The sequence below is a fragment of the Ctenopharyngodon idella genome, chromosome 6 (assembly GCF_019924925.1).
Source record: "Ctenopharyngodon idella isolate HZGC_01 chromosome 6, HZGC01, whole genome shotgun sequence".
Classification (NCBI taxonomy): Eukaryota; Metazoa; Chordata; class Actinopteri; order Cypriniformes; family Xenocyprididae; genus Ctenopharyngodon; species Ctenopharyngodon idella.
In genome coordinates, this window is record NC_067225.1 from 9,367,111 (window position 1) to 9,379,973 (window position 12,863).

Below are 12,863 nucleotides of genomic sequence, written 5' to 3' on the forward strand. Positions count from 1 at the left end.
AGCGCTTCTGGGTTCTACTGTATGTCAGAACGCCGGCTCAGTTGTGACGTTGCTGTGTATAGGGAGGTCAGAAAGCTCTCGGATTTCATCAAAAATATCTTCATTTGTGTTCCGAAGATGAACGAAAGTCTCACAGATTTGGAATGACATGAGGGTGAGTAATTAATGACAGAAATTTCATTTTTGAGTGAACTAACCCTTTAAGGAGAGAGGTTCAACTGCAGTAAAGAAGGCTTCAGGACGTCTCCTCCTGCGGTGTCAGCTGTGGAATCGTGTCACCAACATTGCAGAGCTGCTTAATATTTGGCAGCAGGCTGGTGTGAGCGCATCAGCATGCACATTGAGGCAAAGACCTTTGGACAATGGCCTGGTGTCAAGAAGGGCAGCAAAGAAACGACTTCTCTCCAAGAAAAACATCAAGGACAGACTGATATTCTGCAGGAAGTGCAAGGATTAGAGAGCAGAAGACTGGTGCAAAGGTATTTTCTCAGATGAAGCCCCCTTGTGACTGTTTGGGACATCTGAAAAAAAAATTGATTGTCCAGAGAAGAAAAGGTGAATGCTACCATGAGTTCTGTGTCATGCCAACAGTGAAGCATACATTTTTGGGGTTGCTTTTCATCCAAGGGAGTGGGCTCTCTCACAATTCTGCCCAAAAACACTCCCAGGAATAAAGAATGGTATCAAAACAGCCTGCAAGAGCAACTTCTCCCAACGATCCATTTGCAAATTTGGTGATGATCCATGCATTTTCCAGCATGAACCATGTCACAAGGCAAGAGTGATAAAGAAACGGCTTGGAGATTATTGCATTTAAATTTTGGATAACTCACTGGATCTTAATCCCATATTGAACCTGTGGTCAATCTTCAAAAGGTGAGAGGACAAGAAGTCCACAAATTGTGATCAACTTCGAGCACTGATAAGGATTTGGCCCAGAAGCTGATATCCAGCATGCCAGAGCTAATTGCAGAGGTTATAAAGAAGGATCAACACTGTAAATATTGACTCTTTCGATATATTGAATGTTTTCCCCAAAAAAGCTTACTAAACTTATTAAACTTACTTAACTTATTAAAGCGAACTTATGAAATGTTTATCATTGTTTTCCAGTATATCATAGAAACAAAAAATAATCTACAAATACTGAAGCAGAAAACTTTGCGAAACACCAAAACCACCATGACTGTAGAAGGATTTTGTGATTGAGGATTTTTTCCCCACTAATCAGTGCCTTGACCACTGAACTAGGGAGTTGACTGAAATGCACCCAGAGCAGTTTTAGCACACATTGCTAGGAAGTTGCTTAAGTTTGGGTAGTTTTAGCACATCGCTATTCACTTGCTAAAGTGTTTTAAGTAGTTTTAGTGTTCTGGGTAGTTTTCACACATTGCAATTCCCTTTATTGGGTGTCTTTTCACTTTCTGAGGTGCTCCAAGTGGTTTTAACGCATTGCTATGAGGTTGCTAAAGTGTTCGGAGTAGTTTTCACACATTGCAATTCACTTGCTTGCGATTCTGAGTAGTTTTTGTGCATTGCTATTCACTTGTTAAAAGGATAGTTCACACAAAAATGAAAATTGTGTCATCATTTAGGCTACTTACCCTCAAGCTGTTCCAAACCTGTATGAGTTTCTTTCTTCTGAACACAGAAGAAGATATTTTGAAGAATGTCGGTGACCAGATAGTTGATGGTAGCCATTGACTTCCATAGTAGGAAAAAAAAAAAAATACTATAGAAGTCAATGGCTGCTATCAACTGTCTGGTTACAGACATTCTTCAAAATATCTTCTTTTGTGAATTTTCATTGTTGGGTGAACTATCCCTTTAAGGTGGTCTCTGTAGTTTTACCACATTGCTAAGGTGTTTGAAGCATAATCACATTGCTTCACTTTATAGCAATGTGCTACAACCACTCTAAACACCTTAGCAATTTCATCATGCCTTAAACAAGCATGAAAAACACCAAACCAAACCATTCTTAAGTGTGTCAGGAAAAGCGACATCGCAGCTTACCTTGGGTCACACATGAAGTCAGTGCTCTCGCCATCCGCCCTCCATACCAGCCACTCCCTAAAGGAGGGGTGGCAGAACATGCGCGTTCTGTCTCGGCGGCCAATCAGAAAGCAGGAAAGAGCATCTATGCGCTGCTGGAAGTCCTCCCACTCCAGCTCCCCTCTCATGGATCCTGCATTGAGTGCCCGGAAGAGCTGCTCATCCGTCAGAGGGTGCAAAGATGCCAAAGCCACGTTTAGCAGTGGCAATACACGCTCAAATGCTGAGGCCGATGGGAATTTCATGTTGCACTGCAGCAGATAGAGCTCAGACAGAGACACCGGTATCACCTTATAACTGGAGCTTTTAATGACCAGGTGACCCTTCTCAAACAGGTCGAGGGTTAATTTTAAATAAAGATATGAGCCCTGGCTTCGGGCAACCAGGTGGGCGCTGAGCTTAGAGATGTTCGCCGGGTCGGCTTTGCCATTGATGGCAATGTTGCTGATGATGTCAGGGCTGTGGTCTATACGGTGCTGGATGTAGGAGGTGAGGTCAGAGGTTATATCCTTGTTGTCATGGAAATCATCCAGAGAGATGATGGGAAAGGGGAGGAGACTGGTGACTTCCTGTCAGATCAACATAAAAGACATAAAAAGTAATAAAAATAAAATAAGCTAAGTTCTTGAAAATGTATTCTTTGTATTCATCTTGGTTTTGCGAAATAAAATTTTTATACCATTTTATACCAAAAAAAAAAAAAGTTTTAAATGAAAATGTATTAAATATATTTTAAGTTAGAGGTAAAATATCATGAGGTAGAAGAATACATATAATGAATATCATGAACTATTAATTCATAAATATCTTTTTATGTATAGTTTTGGGGGAGTTGCACCACATGATTGACTCTCTATGACATAATTTTCTTTTTTTTCCCCCTCTCTCTACATATTAGTTAGACCACTTGACTGATCAATAAATTATAAAATGACAAAACTACACAAAATGGCCATTTTCGACAATTCCTGCATTATTCAGATGCTGGTCGCATTAAAAAGTGACACAGATTTCTGCCTGCTGCAATGGAAAGACATGCAATTAAATATGAAAAAAAATGTTGGAACTTTAAGGGATGAACCTTCACTTAAAACGACTGTTATGCACCATAGCACAGGACTAACGACCACCAGCCTTCCCAAAGAATCCCTGTTTCTTGAATAATTATAGTTCCTTTCAGATTGCGGTTTTGTGCTGTAACCACTAACAACTGCGTGCCCTTGAAAACTGCAAGAGGGAAATTAATGAATACTACAAGGACCGCAGAAGTCTGTTAATTTTTTATCTTACTGTGCATCTTTTTCATCATCTGTATGCAAAACACGACAAATGTCAAAACAACTGCAGGATTAATGTTGTAGAATAAACACCGGCAGCCTGGTTGTGTGGGTTGTCTGGCACTTTTGGGTCACTGCTCCGAGAAGTAGTGAGTGAGAGAGAAAGAGACAGTGTATGTGTGTGAAAAGTGTATAGGGACACACGTAGCATCTGCGGCGTTGCATCACAGCCCTTATCCCCTCTTACATAAGCTTGGCTCCTGCAGGTCGGAGTCCAGCTCTGAACAGACATGGATTATATACACACACTAGTCACTGACCAGCATACAAAATTCACCACTCTGAAAGCCCTGATCACAAAAGGCACATCAGGACACTGTATAAGCTAGAGCTTTAAAACCTTGCTTTGTATTAAAACTGAGCATAAAGTAGTCCAAGTAAGGGTGCAGGATGTGCAAAAAACTTACCACTTGGTTGACCCTGACGGTCACAATCAGTTTAAGCCAAATAGGAAATTTAGAGATGATTTTGGTGATGAAGGACGCAATGGTGTCTCCATAGTCTGGTTTGTGGAACTCTGCCTCATTTAGACCGTCCACTAGGATGATGTAATCTTCCTCCGGAATCTTACTCTCTGCACAACACAACAGAAATGACATGGTAAAACGTACTTGAAGTCAAATATGGACCCCGAGTTTGTTAAGAGTTTGCATCCTGGCATTACGTGGGTGTGTTCAGGTTTTTGTTCAGAAAAGTTAACAGGAACAATGTGTACTAGGTGATTTTAGAACACTAAGCACAATGTGCTGTCTTCTTTTGCCATATGTTGAGTAGGAAAAAGTGCCTGCAGTCTGTAATGAAACTCTCACTCTCATTGTTTTTGAGTATTTGCCACTTGACTAATAGCTGCACCCTTCAGAATACATTTTTTTTTTTTTTTTAATACTTAAAAATTAAAAAAATTGCAGTATAACAGCACCAGCAACAGCATTGTCATTCACTTTCATTGTATAGAAAAGAGCAGATTAAACTTTCTGTCTAACATCTGCTTTTGTGTTCCACAGAAGAAAGTCAGTCAGTTTTGGAACAGCATGAGGGTGAATAAATTATTTCATAATATTCATTTTGGGATAAATTATTCCTTTGAAGTCACAACCTGTAATTACTTCCATAATGTGGAGTTTTTCAAAGTGAAACAGGATACTCAACAAGAAAAATGAATGTAGGGCAGGACTTGATTTTATTGATCACCAATTGATTGTCTCATGAAATGAGGGCATTCGATATCAGAATGGAGGAAAACCTGAATGCAATTTGGCAGTCAATTTACAGGACTGAAACACAGGTCAAAGTTACTCTTGAAAGCATCGACACGTAAGTAACTTTTCTTTTTCAAATCTATTGTTATTTGTTATTAGTGCTGCAATAATAATTTATTACACTGAGGTCATTAATCAGAATTAAATTGCTACTTTAACTACTAGTATGAGTATAGCAAGGCTGCATTAGCTACAACGGTAGCTTGCCTCAATAAAATCAACTAATAGTCAACACAGCCTAGGTGACGTCAAACACAAAGGAAAGTTGGTTATTACATTTTGACTTAACTCTTGTGCCGTGTTGAAAACCCTATAACACTTATGATGTTCAGAAACGACTGGACTGCAAAAAATTGCTTTTAAATCTCTCGTTATGTTACCTCATCACCAAATGTTGGATTCAATCTTTTTGTCAGCTTGTTTTTTTTTTTTTTTGGAGCTGATCGATCGTAGGCCTTACTTGTCTGAGCTTATGTACCTCAGTTTTTGAGTGAAAAAAAAAAAAAAAGCACTATTTGTGGATAATTTTGTCAATTTTACATAATATATGAAAAAAATTGCTCTGTTTATCACACTAGTGTGCTTTAATGTTTAACCAGGAAATTTGTTTTGAAATGGTTTTATTTTGTACAAAATGTCACTTTTGTGGTTTTGTCATTTTTGACAGGGAACCCCACAGGTGTGACTTTAAAACCATTTCAAAACAAATTTCCTGGTTAAACATTAAAGCACACTAGTTTGATAAACAGCGCAATTTCTTCATATTTTATTTAATATGGACAAAATTATGTGAAAAACTGAGCATGCAAGCATCATTTTTGACCAGGAACATCACAAGTGTTACAATGTGGAAAAAAACCCACAAAAAAAAATTACAAAAAGTATAAAAAAATTTTTGGGAAGTTGTTAAACTCTGGGTGAGTAAAGTCAGTAAATTTTAGTCCAATACAGTAACATTAACTAGCAATTTTGGGTATGGAAATATCCTCTCTGGGTCAAAATGACCCAAACACAACATGGGTTAAGATTTAAAATTACATAAACTTATTTTTCATCATGACTCAAAGCATCATCAACTTTATCTTAGTGAAAAACGTACCCACTTATCTTGGATGCCTAAATTTCTCTAATTTTCACACATGGAATATTTACCACATTAAGCTACCAAATCAAAAATATGACAAAAAAAAGCACATGTGAAAGGTGTAGTTTCACAAGAGACTGGCTCATCTTATATGTGATCTACACAATATAAAGGAAGCAACAAGCAACCGATTGTCATAAATATAAAATGTATTGGTTTTCATAAATTAAAAAACAAAACAAAACAAAAAAAACACGCAGATTATACTTATGACCCAGCAAGAAACATTTATGTCGAAAAAGTTTTGCACCATGATGGAATGTGTTTTCAAGTACATAGGAACAATTTTTATTAGTGTCAAGTTGACTTTACCCAGTGTTATACATAAAAAGGCTGTTTTTCTACTTTATTCTCTCTTTAATCTGATGCTACAAACCAGGAACACTGATTTTCAAGAGTTCAGAGTGAAAGCTCTATGTCTTCATTTCCATACTCGAAATTTGCTCTAGCCTCATTCTCTAAAATTCCTGTTAAGTCCTTCATCTGTCGTTCCTTGTGATCCAAGCCGTTTCTGAGGACCATCTGTTCACATCCATACTGGGCCAAATTAAATGAGGCAAGAGCGCTCTTCTCCCCCCATTACCCCTGAGCAAACATATTTAGTTTTTATTTGATGGTGTGATTAATGACAGTAGCATGTGATGAGTCTCACCTTTGCGTAGAAGTGTGAGGGGCTCCAGGACTCCCTTACGGAAGGCGGCGGCAGGGTCCTGGACACAGGAGCGTAAGCTGAGCAGGCTCTGCAGGTGCGTCTCTCTGAGTAACAGCTCCCGATAAGCACTGAGGCGAGGAGCTCTGCACAGTAAAGCGGACACACTGTGCACAAACTCGGGGACCAGGCATGTGTACGTGTTATCAGCCTGACAATAGTGATACGCCACTACCTGCAAGAGAAGAGAGGGGAAAAAACAGGAAAAAGAGGGAAAACATTGAAAGTGAGAGTTTTGAACAGGTCGAAAAGAGTTGTTTAAAGGGATTGATCACCCAAAAATGTAATTTCTGTCATTATTTAATACCCAAATGACTGACTTCTTTTATGGAACACAAAAGGTGAATTAAAAGGTAAAAGAATATCCTAACAGCTCTAGGTTGTCACCCAAAAGCATTGTTTTTCATATTTTATTTAATATGGACAAAATTATACACACATAAAAAGTTTTCACTCAAAAGTGGAGGTACATAAGCTCAGATAAATAAGGCCTACGCTCGATCAATCCCAAAATGAAATATAACACCTGTCCTAATTGAAAGAAAACAAGCTGACAAAAAGATTGAATCCAATATTTGGTGATGATCTCGCATAATGAGGGATTTATAAGCAATTTTTTGTAGGCTGGTCTTTTTTGACTGGGAACATCACAAGTGTAACAATGTGGGGGAAAAAACCCCACAAAAAATTACAAAAAGTATAAAAAAAAAATTTTGGGAAGTTGTTAGACTCTGGGTGTGTAAAGTCAGTAAATTTTAGTCCAATGCAATAACATTAACTAGCAAAAAGTAAGTAGATTGTAGACACAATTGGCACCAGTTTTCTCTATGATCTACTTATGCTTACAACGCTTTTGAAAAAAATGCAGCTCTGAACTGGTGTGGTCAAGGCTCCATAATAGCACCATAATAGTACCATAAAGATGGTCCATGTGACTTGTGTGCTATTTTTGAAGTCATGAGGAAAGTACAAATGGCCAATTCATGAACTAATCACTCTTTTGAGATGATTCTTTTCAATTAATTGGTTGACCCGGTTTACAAAAACAGCATGAATCATTTCCTAATTAATTCAAAGTCCCTTTAAGACAAGTCATTTCACTTGGCGGCCATTTTTGAAACGCCTCTCGGGCATGCAAGTGCAGCTCCTATCTCTCTGAATGGGGAAACATCAAATTCACCAAAGCTGTTCGTCATGCTTTCGATTAAATTTCATATTTGTCTCATACATTTTGTTTCTAAATGCTTGAATCATGACAAAAAAACCTGCATTATTCAGGCTGGATCAAGCTAATGCACATGCGCAGTCCTAAGTGTGCGTCTCTATAGGAAGTGCGCGTCTGACTGTTTCTATAGGAGCCGGAGCTTCTAACAGCAGCTGCAGTGACGCGATGACTTTACCAATCAGCGATTTGTTCTTATTTAGAAGGCGGGACTTATTCCACCTTATTCCGCTTTCTCCCATTCATAATAATACAAGTGTTTACCGTCTTTCTATATATTAAGTCTTTGATTAATCTGATTGATTCAGTTCAGTTCATTCAATGACTCAATGATCCAGCTGCAGTTGAGGGGAAGATTATCAGTGAATAATAAATAAAATTGTCTGTTATAACAATACTATGATATGACCTCAGAAGACTTGGAATATAGAGTCATTTGGACTACTTTCATTATACTTTTTATTATTATATTATTATACAATTCCTTTAAGTGTGTATATTAAAGACACTTTATATATTATAGGATTATACTATTTTTGTTTTTTTTCCTCCTTTTCTTGTTTCCTCTTAGCAAATCATGTGTTACAATGTTACATAATCTATCCCGATCAATCCTAATCACCAAATAAAGATCATTGACGTGTCAATGCGGGCAGTCATGTGTTGATACAGTTATCTTTTGCAGAAGGTAGAGGAGCACAGAATGAGTCTTTTTTTGAAGCTAAGTTTAAATGCTCTTCCACTGGGGAAGAAGTTTTTAAGTTCTGAAAGTTACAGTACAAGGTTTTCAAAGTACATGGAGCTCTTTTATCTCAAAGATCAAGGAAAATTTGATTTCTCATAATATAACCCCTTCAAGGTTTGTTTGAATATCATGATTCCCAAATCGTTCTGAAATGCAGGAGAATCCAAGCTTCTGAACAGAAGTGAGACTGAAATCGTAGCCTGAAACGACTTCCTACTGGCAGATGGCTGATTAAAAAGACGTGACAAGAAGACTCAACAGAGAAGGTTCAAGTCCAGATGTAAACGGAAAACACGCACACATACTGGCACACAGAGCAGTGTGTTGAATATGCATGTGGTATGCAGTTTGCCTCTGTCACTGAATGACACATCTAAAACATTGCATTAAACATCCTGTGTATTTATAAATCAACATGAGAGCTGCTCTGTGGAATCTCTTTATTTTGCTGTAAACAATTTTTGAAGAGCTTCCATTTAGGCCTGTCGTGATAATCAATATATATCGACTTATCGCACAATATATGGACATGACCTCGATCATTTTGATGTGATATATTGCCCATTATGTTTACACAAAAATGAATGTCACAACATTTTGCCGATTGCGCTGCCTCTGTCATCTTATCTGCCCTCCATGTTGGAGGCAAAAGAGAGGCTTGGGCAGCTCCTTCATACGCAGAGTGGACAACAACAGGTGAAAAGAAGGCGTCGTTCAAGGCATTATAGTGTTTTCCTGACAACTACAGACAGTTTGGAAGAGTAAGTCCAAATGCACTTTGCACTGTTCCGGTGCAAATATAAACTTGACAGTGCAAAATGGTGCAAGCTCACAGCTAGCGTTAAGGCCGTTTCAAAGGACTTAGCAGCAGATATGGCCTGGTGGGCATCTGTGCCTTTGTTCATATGGACATCTGACTTCTAAGTAGGGTTTGTGTTTTTCAGCAATAGTCTGTAACCTTACTTTACTGAGAAAAGAAGATCAGGGAAAAATCTGTAGATGGAAAATCTCCATATAATTGACTTTTGTGCATTTGCAAGTGTGTTGGTTTGTTTTCTGCTTGCTACTTTGCACTTTTTGTTAGCAAACGTTTATTTATTATTTATTTAAGCTTTTTTATTTAGGATATTAAATTTTTTTACTTCAATTCCAGTATCTAAATATTCTTTAGAGTTAAGTTTGTTTTCATTTGAAAGAGTGTAGGCTTGCATTATTATGCTGTTATATTATGATTATATATTCAGTAGCATAAAATGGTCTTAAAATGACAATAATATCATTTATCGCAATTATTTCTGGGTCAATATATCACCCAACAAAAAAGTAGTTATCGTGACTAGCCTACTTCCATTTTTAAAATCGCTCAATCAAAAAAAAAAGAAAGAAAAGTACATTAAAAGTGTATTTTCTGGGAGTTCATGTGTTCTGGATGCATGCATCATTAAACCCACTGAAAAAAAAAAAAAAAGAATTATTTATAAGTAAGGGAATTAATTAATTAAGGTGCAGGTCACACATGATCAGCGCTTACAGTGGACACTCCAAGCATTTTCAGTGATTTTTCTGCTCAAGAAACATTTCTTCTTATTATAAATGTTGTAAACAGTGTCCTGCTTAATATTTTTGTGGAAAACATGATACTTTTTTTTCTTTGATGAATAGAAATTTCAAAGGAACTCCAACAAACACAGCATTTATTTTAAATAGAAATCTTTTGTAACATTATAAATGTCTTTACTGTCACTTTTGATCAACTGAATGTTATTGCTTTTTTCTTTTAATGAAAGTATTAAAAGGCATTGTAACAAGTAATTCATCTTTAGCAGCGATATGCGGCGAAGGTCAAAATAAATTAGAAAAATTTGCTGTGAGAAAATGTATATATCACAAATGACAGACATTCCTATGTAGAGGAGATGTGATTTCTTACAGGAACCCTGAGTAAAGGCCCATTCACACCAAGAATGATAACTTTAAAGTGAACTATATTAGCGTCCACACCAGCGGACAGTAACATTCTGTTTCTTCTAAGAGCGCTCTGCAGTTTTGTCATCTGCTGCTTTGAATGCTCAAGCTTTAAACGGTCGTGAAATACAAAGACAGTCTGATATGGACAAGATTAAACAAGTGTATCAGTGAAACACAGATTTACCGGACCTCCTCAGGGTAAACTAGTCCTGTCCGAATAGGGGTAAAGTGTGTACCTTGTTAGCAAGGCGTTTGACTGCCCCCTCTCTGTGCCGGTGTGTGTCTGGGGTGGGGGGGCAGCTGTTGCTGCGGAGGGGGCTCTGTGAGGGGGGGTTCAGCTGATTGGTTTGATGAGCATCAGCCCCTCGATCTACAAACACACACAATTCCCTATTATTTCACATACATTCAAGATGTTACTGCACACAAATACAGCATTCAGTACTTAAGCACTGAATATAATTATTGCATGTCTGATTGGCTGAAAACCTTCAGAATTTCGACTTTTCAATTTCGATTGTTTCAAACAGTTTTGGAAAGACAAAAGTGAGGGTGAGTAAATAATAAACAACTCTTACTCTGGGGTGTAGCTTCAGGACTGTTGGAGGCGATCTGCCTCATTCGTCCACCATGACAGCTGAGAGCCACTAGCCGTGATATCAGTGCCGTCTTTCCGAAACCGACGTTACCAGTGATGACAGCCCCTTTACCCTCACCGGCATCTCCTCCCCCCATAATCACATCCTCCAGTCGCTGAAACAGCCAATCACGGCCCACAAACACAGCATCCAAAGAGACACTGGGTACCTCAAACAGCAGCGGTTTGAGCATGATGTCCACTGGTTTGTAGGGTGTGAGACGAGCTACAGGATTCAAATAACATAACATAGGTGTTAGAATAAACTACACACACACACACACACACACACACACATTTGGTTTAAATGTTTTATGGGGACTTTTCATAGACATACTATACAATTTTACGGTCTTTTTGGGGGGCATTTGGACACACACAAAAATTAATGCAGGTCAGATTTATAATGAAATAAGAGTGAATCTTAAGAAATTAATTGCTCACATTAAATATGAAAATGGAACCCAAACACCCCATTTATTTTCTTAATAAATGTCCTTTTTTGTATTCTGCGTGATTCCTCTATTGTTCTAACTGATGCTTATTTTATTTATTTATTTATTTTTTTTAAATCAAAATGTAAAAACTCTCTGAACTAAATTGTGCAGGGAAAAACATAATTATTGTATATTAAAAATAAAATAAATTTATAATTATAAAAATATACATCATAAAATAATATGCAGTTTTATATATATTATATATACACAAGTGCCGTCAATCGATGCTGTAAAAAAAAATTATTAATTGCACATTTTTCTGTAATTAATTGTGATTAATCACACCTAAGGTATATATATATATTGGAGTTTTTAATATATTTTTATACTGTAATAATGTAACATTCAATCTCCAAATTAATATAGAAACAACATAAAGACAGTATATTTTAAATATTTGATCTAGCAGGTAGGAAATATACAGAAACTGAATAGTTACCAAACATTTCCAAGTTTTCACTGCATAATTAGATATAGATTCATTTTTATTAAAGCTGCAAAAGTTATTCAGTCAAGAGCAGTGAGGGGTTTTTATCTTTTTCTTTTGTTCTTTGATTAACATTAATGACAGACAGCAGCAGGTTTATTAGGCTGCTGTCACTTTAAGATCTGACGCACATCCCTTTTTTTAATAACTTAATAATTTAATAATTTAAGACTTTATTTAAGTCATTTAAGATTGTGCATACGAGGATACTTGAAAAAAGGGGAATTTTGGCATAATTTTGTGTTTTTAATTCAAGCGCAAAAGAGAACTGAATGCAGCTGGTGCGCTGTCATTTTCATGAATAAGATTGTGATTATATAATGTAATGCTAGCTGCGTCACGGGAAAAAAAATGGATGCATAATAATAACATTGACAGCCCTAATATATATATATATATATCGTGTGTGGTGTCGATCATTAGATTATAATTTAATAATGGTTGTTAATGTTCTGTATATCGAATGTTTCTGGTGTCATCAACTTCCAGTTATTTTAGCTGTACAAAACAGCTCGCTATGCTGCTTGATATTGCAAACTGGCATTTCTTATTTTATTTGAATGTATTGTCATAATTATAAACACACTGGTTCATAGCACGCAAAGTTTTACCATGTACTTCACTTTGTTATTCTTCTAGTTATTTACCTATAGCAGCAAATAAATCAGAAGTTTCACACATTCACAGAAAATAGCTTACTTCCACGTTGCAAAATAAGGCGGATAGCATCTGCACATGAAATGTACTAAAAAAAAAAGTTTTTATAGTGTTCTGTTTGCATATCATTTGGTAAGTTAGTC

At 36.9% G+C, this 12,863-nt stretch overlaps 1 protein-coding gene across 5 annotated transcripts in view; it reads right to left on the reverse strand.

Annotated features, from left to right (window-relative positions):
* tanc1a (tetratricopeptide repeat, ankyrin repeat and coiled-coil containing 1a) overlaps positions 1-12,863 on the reverse strand; it is an 89,226-nt gene that overhangs the window by 21,141 nt on the left and 55,222 nt on the right. For all 5 annotated transcript variants that reach the window (XM_051897593.1, XM_051897590.1, XM_051897592.1 and 2 more), the window contains 5 exons: positions 11,018-11,302; positions 10,676-10,809; positions 6,448-6,679; positions 3,800-3,966; positions 2,017-2,624 (listed from right to left, as the gene is read on the reverse strand). In XM_051897593.1, the coding sequence (XP_051753553.1) occupies positions 2,017-2,624; positions 3,800-3,966; positions 6,448-6,679; positions 10,676-10,809; positions 11,018-11,302 (1,426 nt within the window). The remainder of the gene's footprint in view (positions 1-2,016; positions 2,625-3,799; positions 3,967-6,447; positions 6,680-10,675; positions 10,810-11,017; positions 11,303-12,863) is intronic.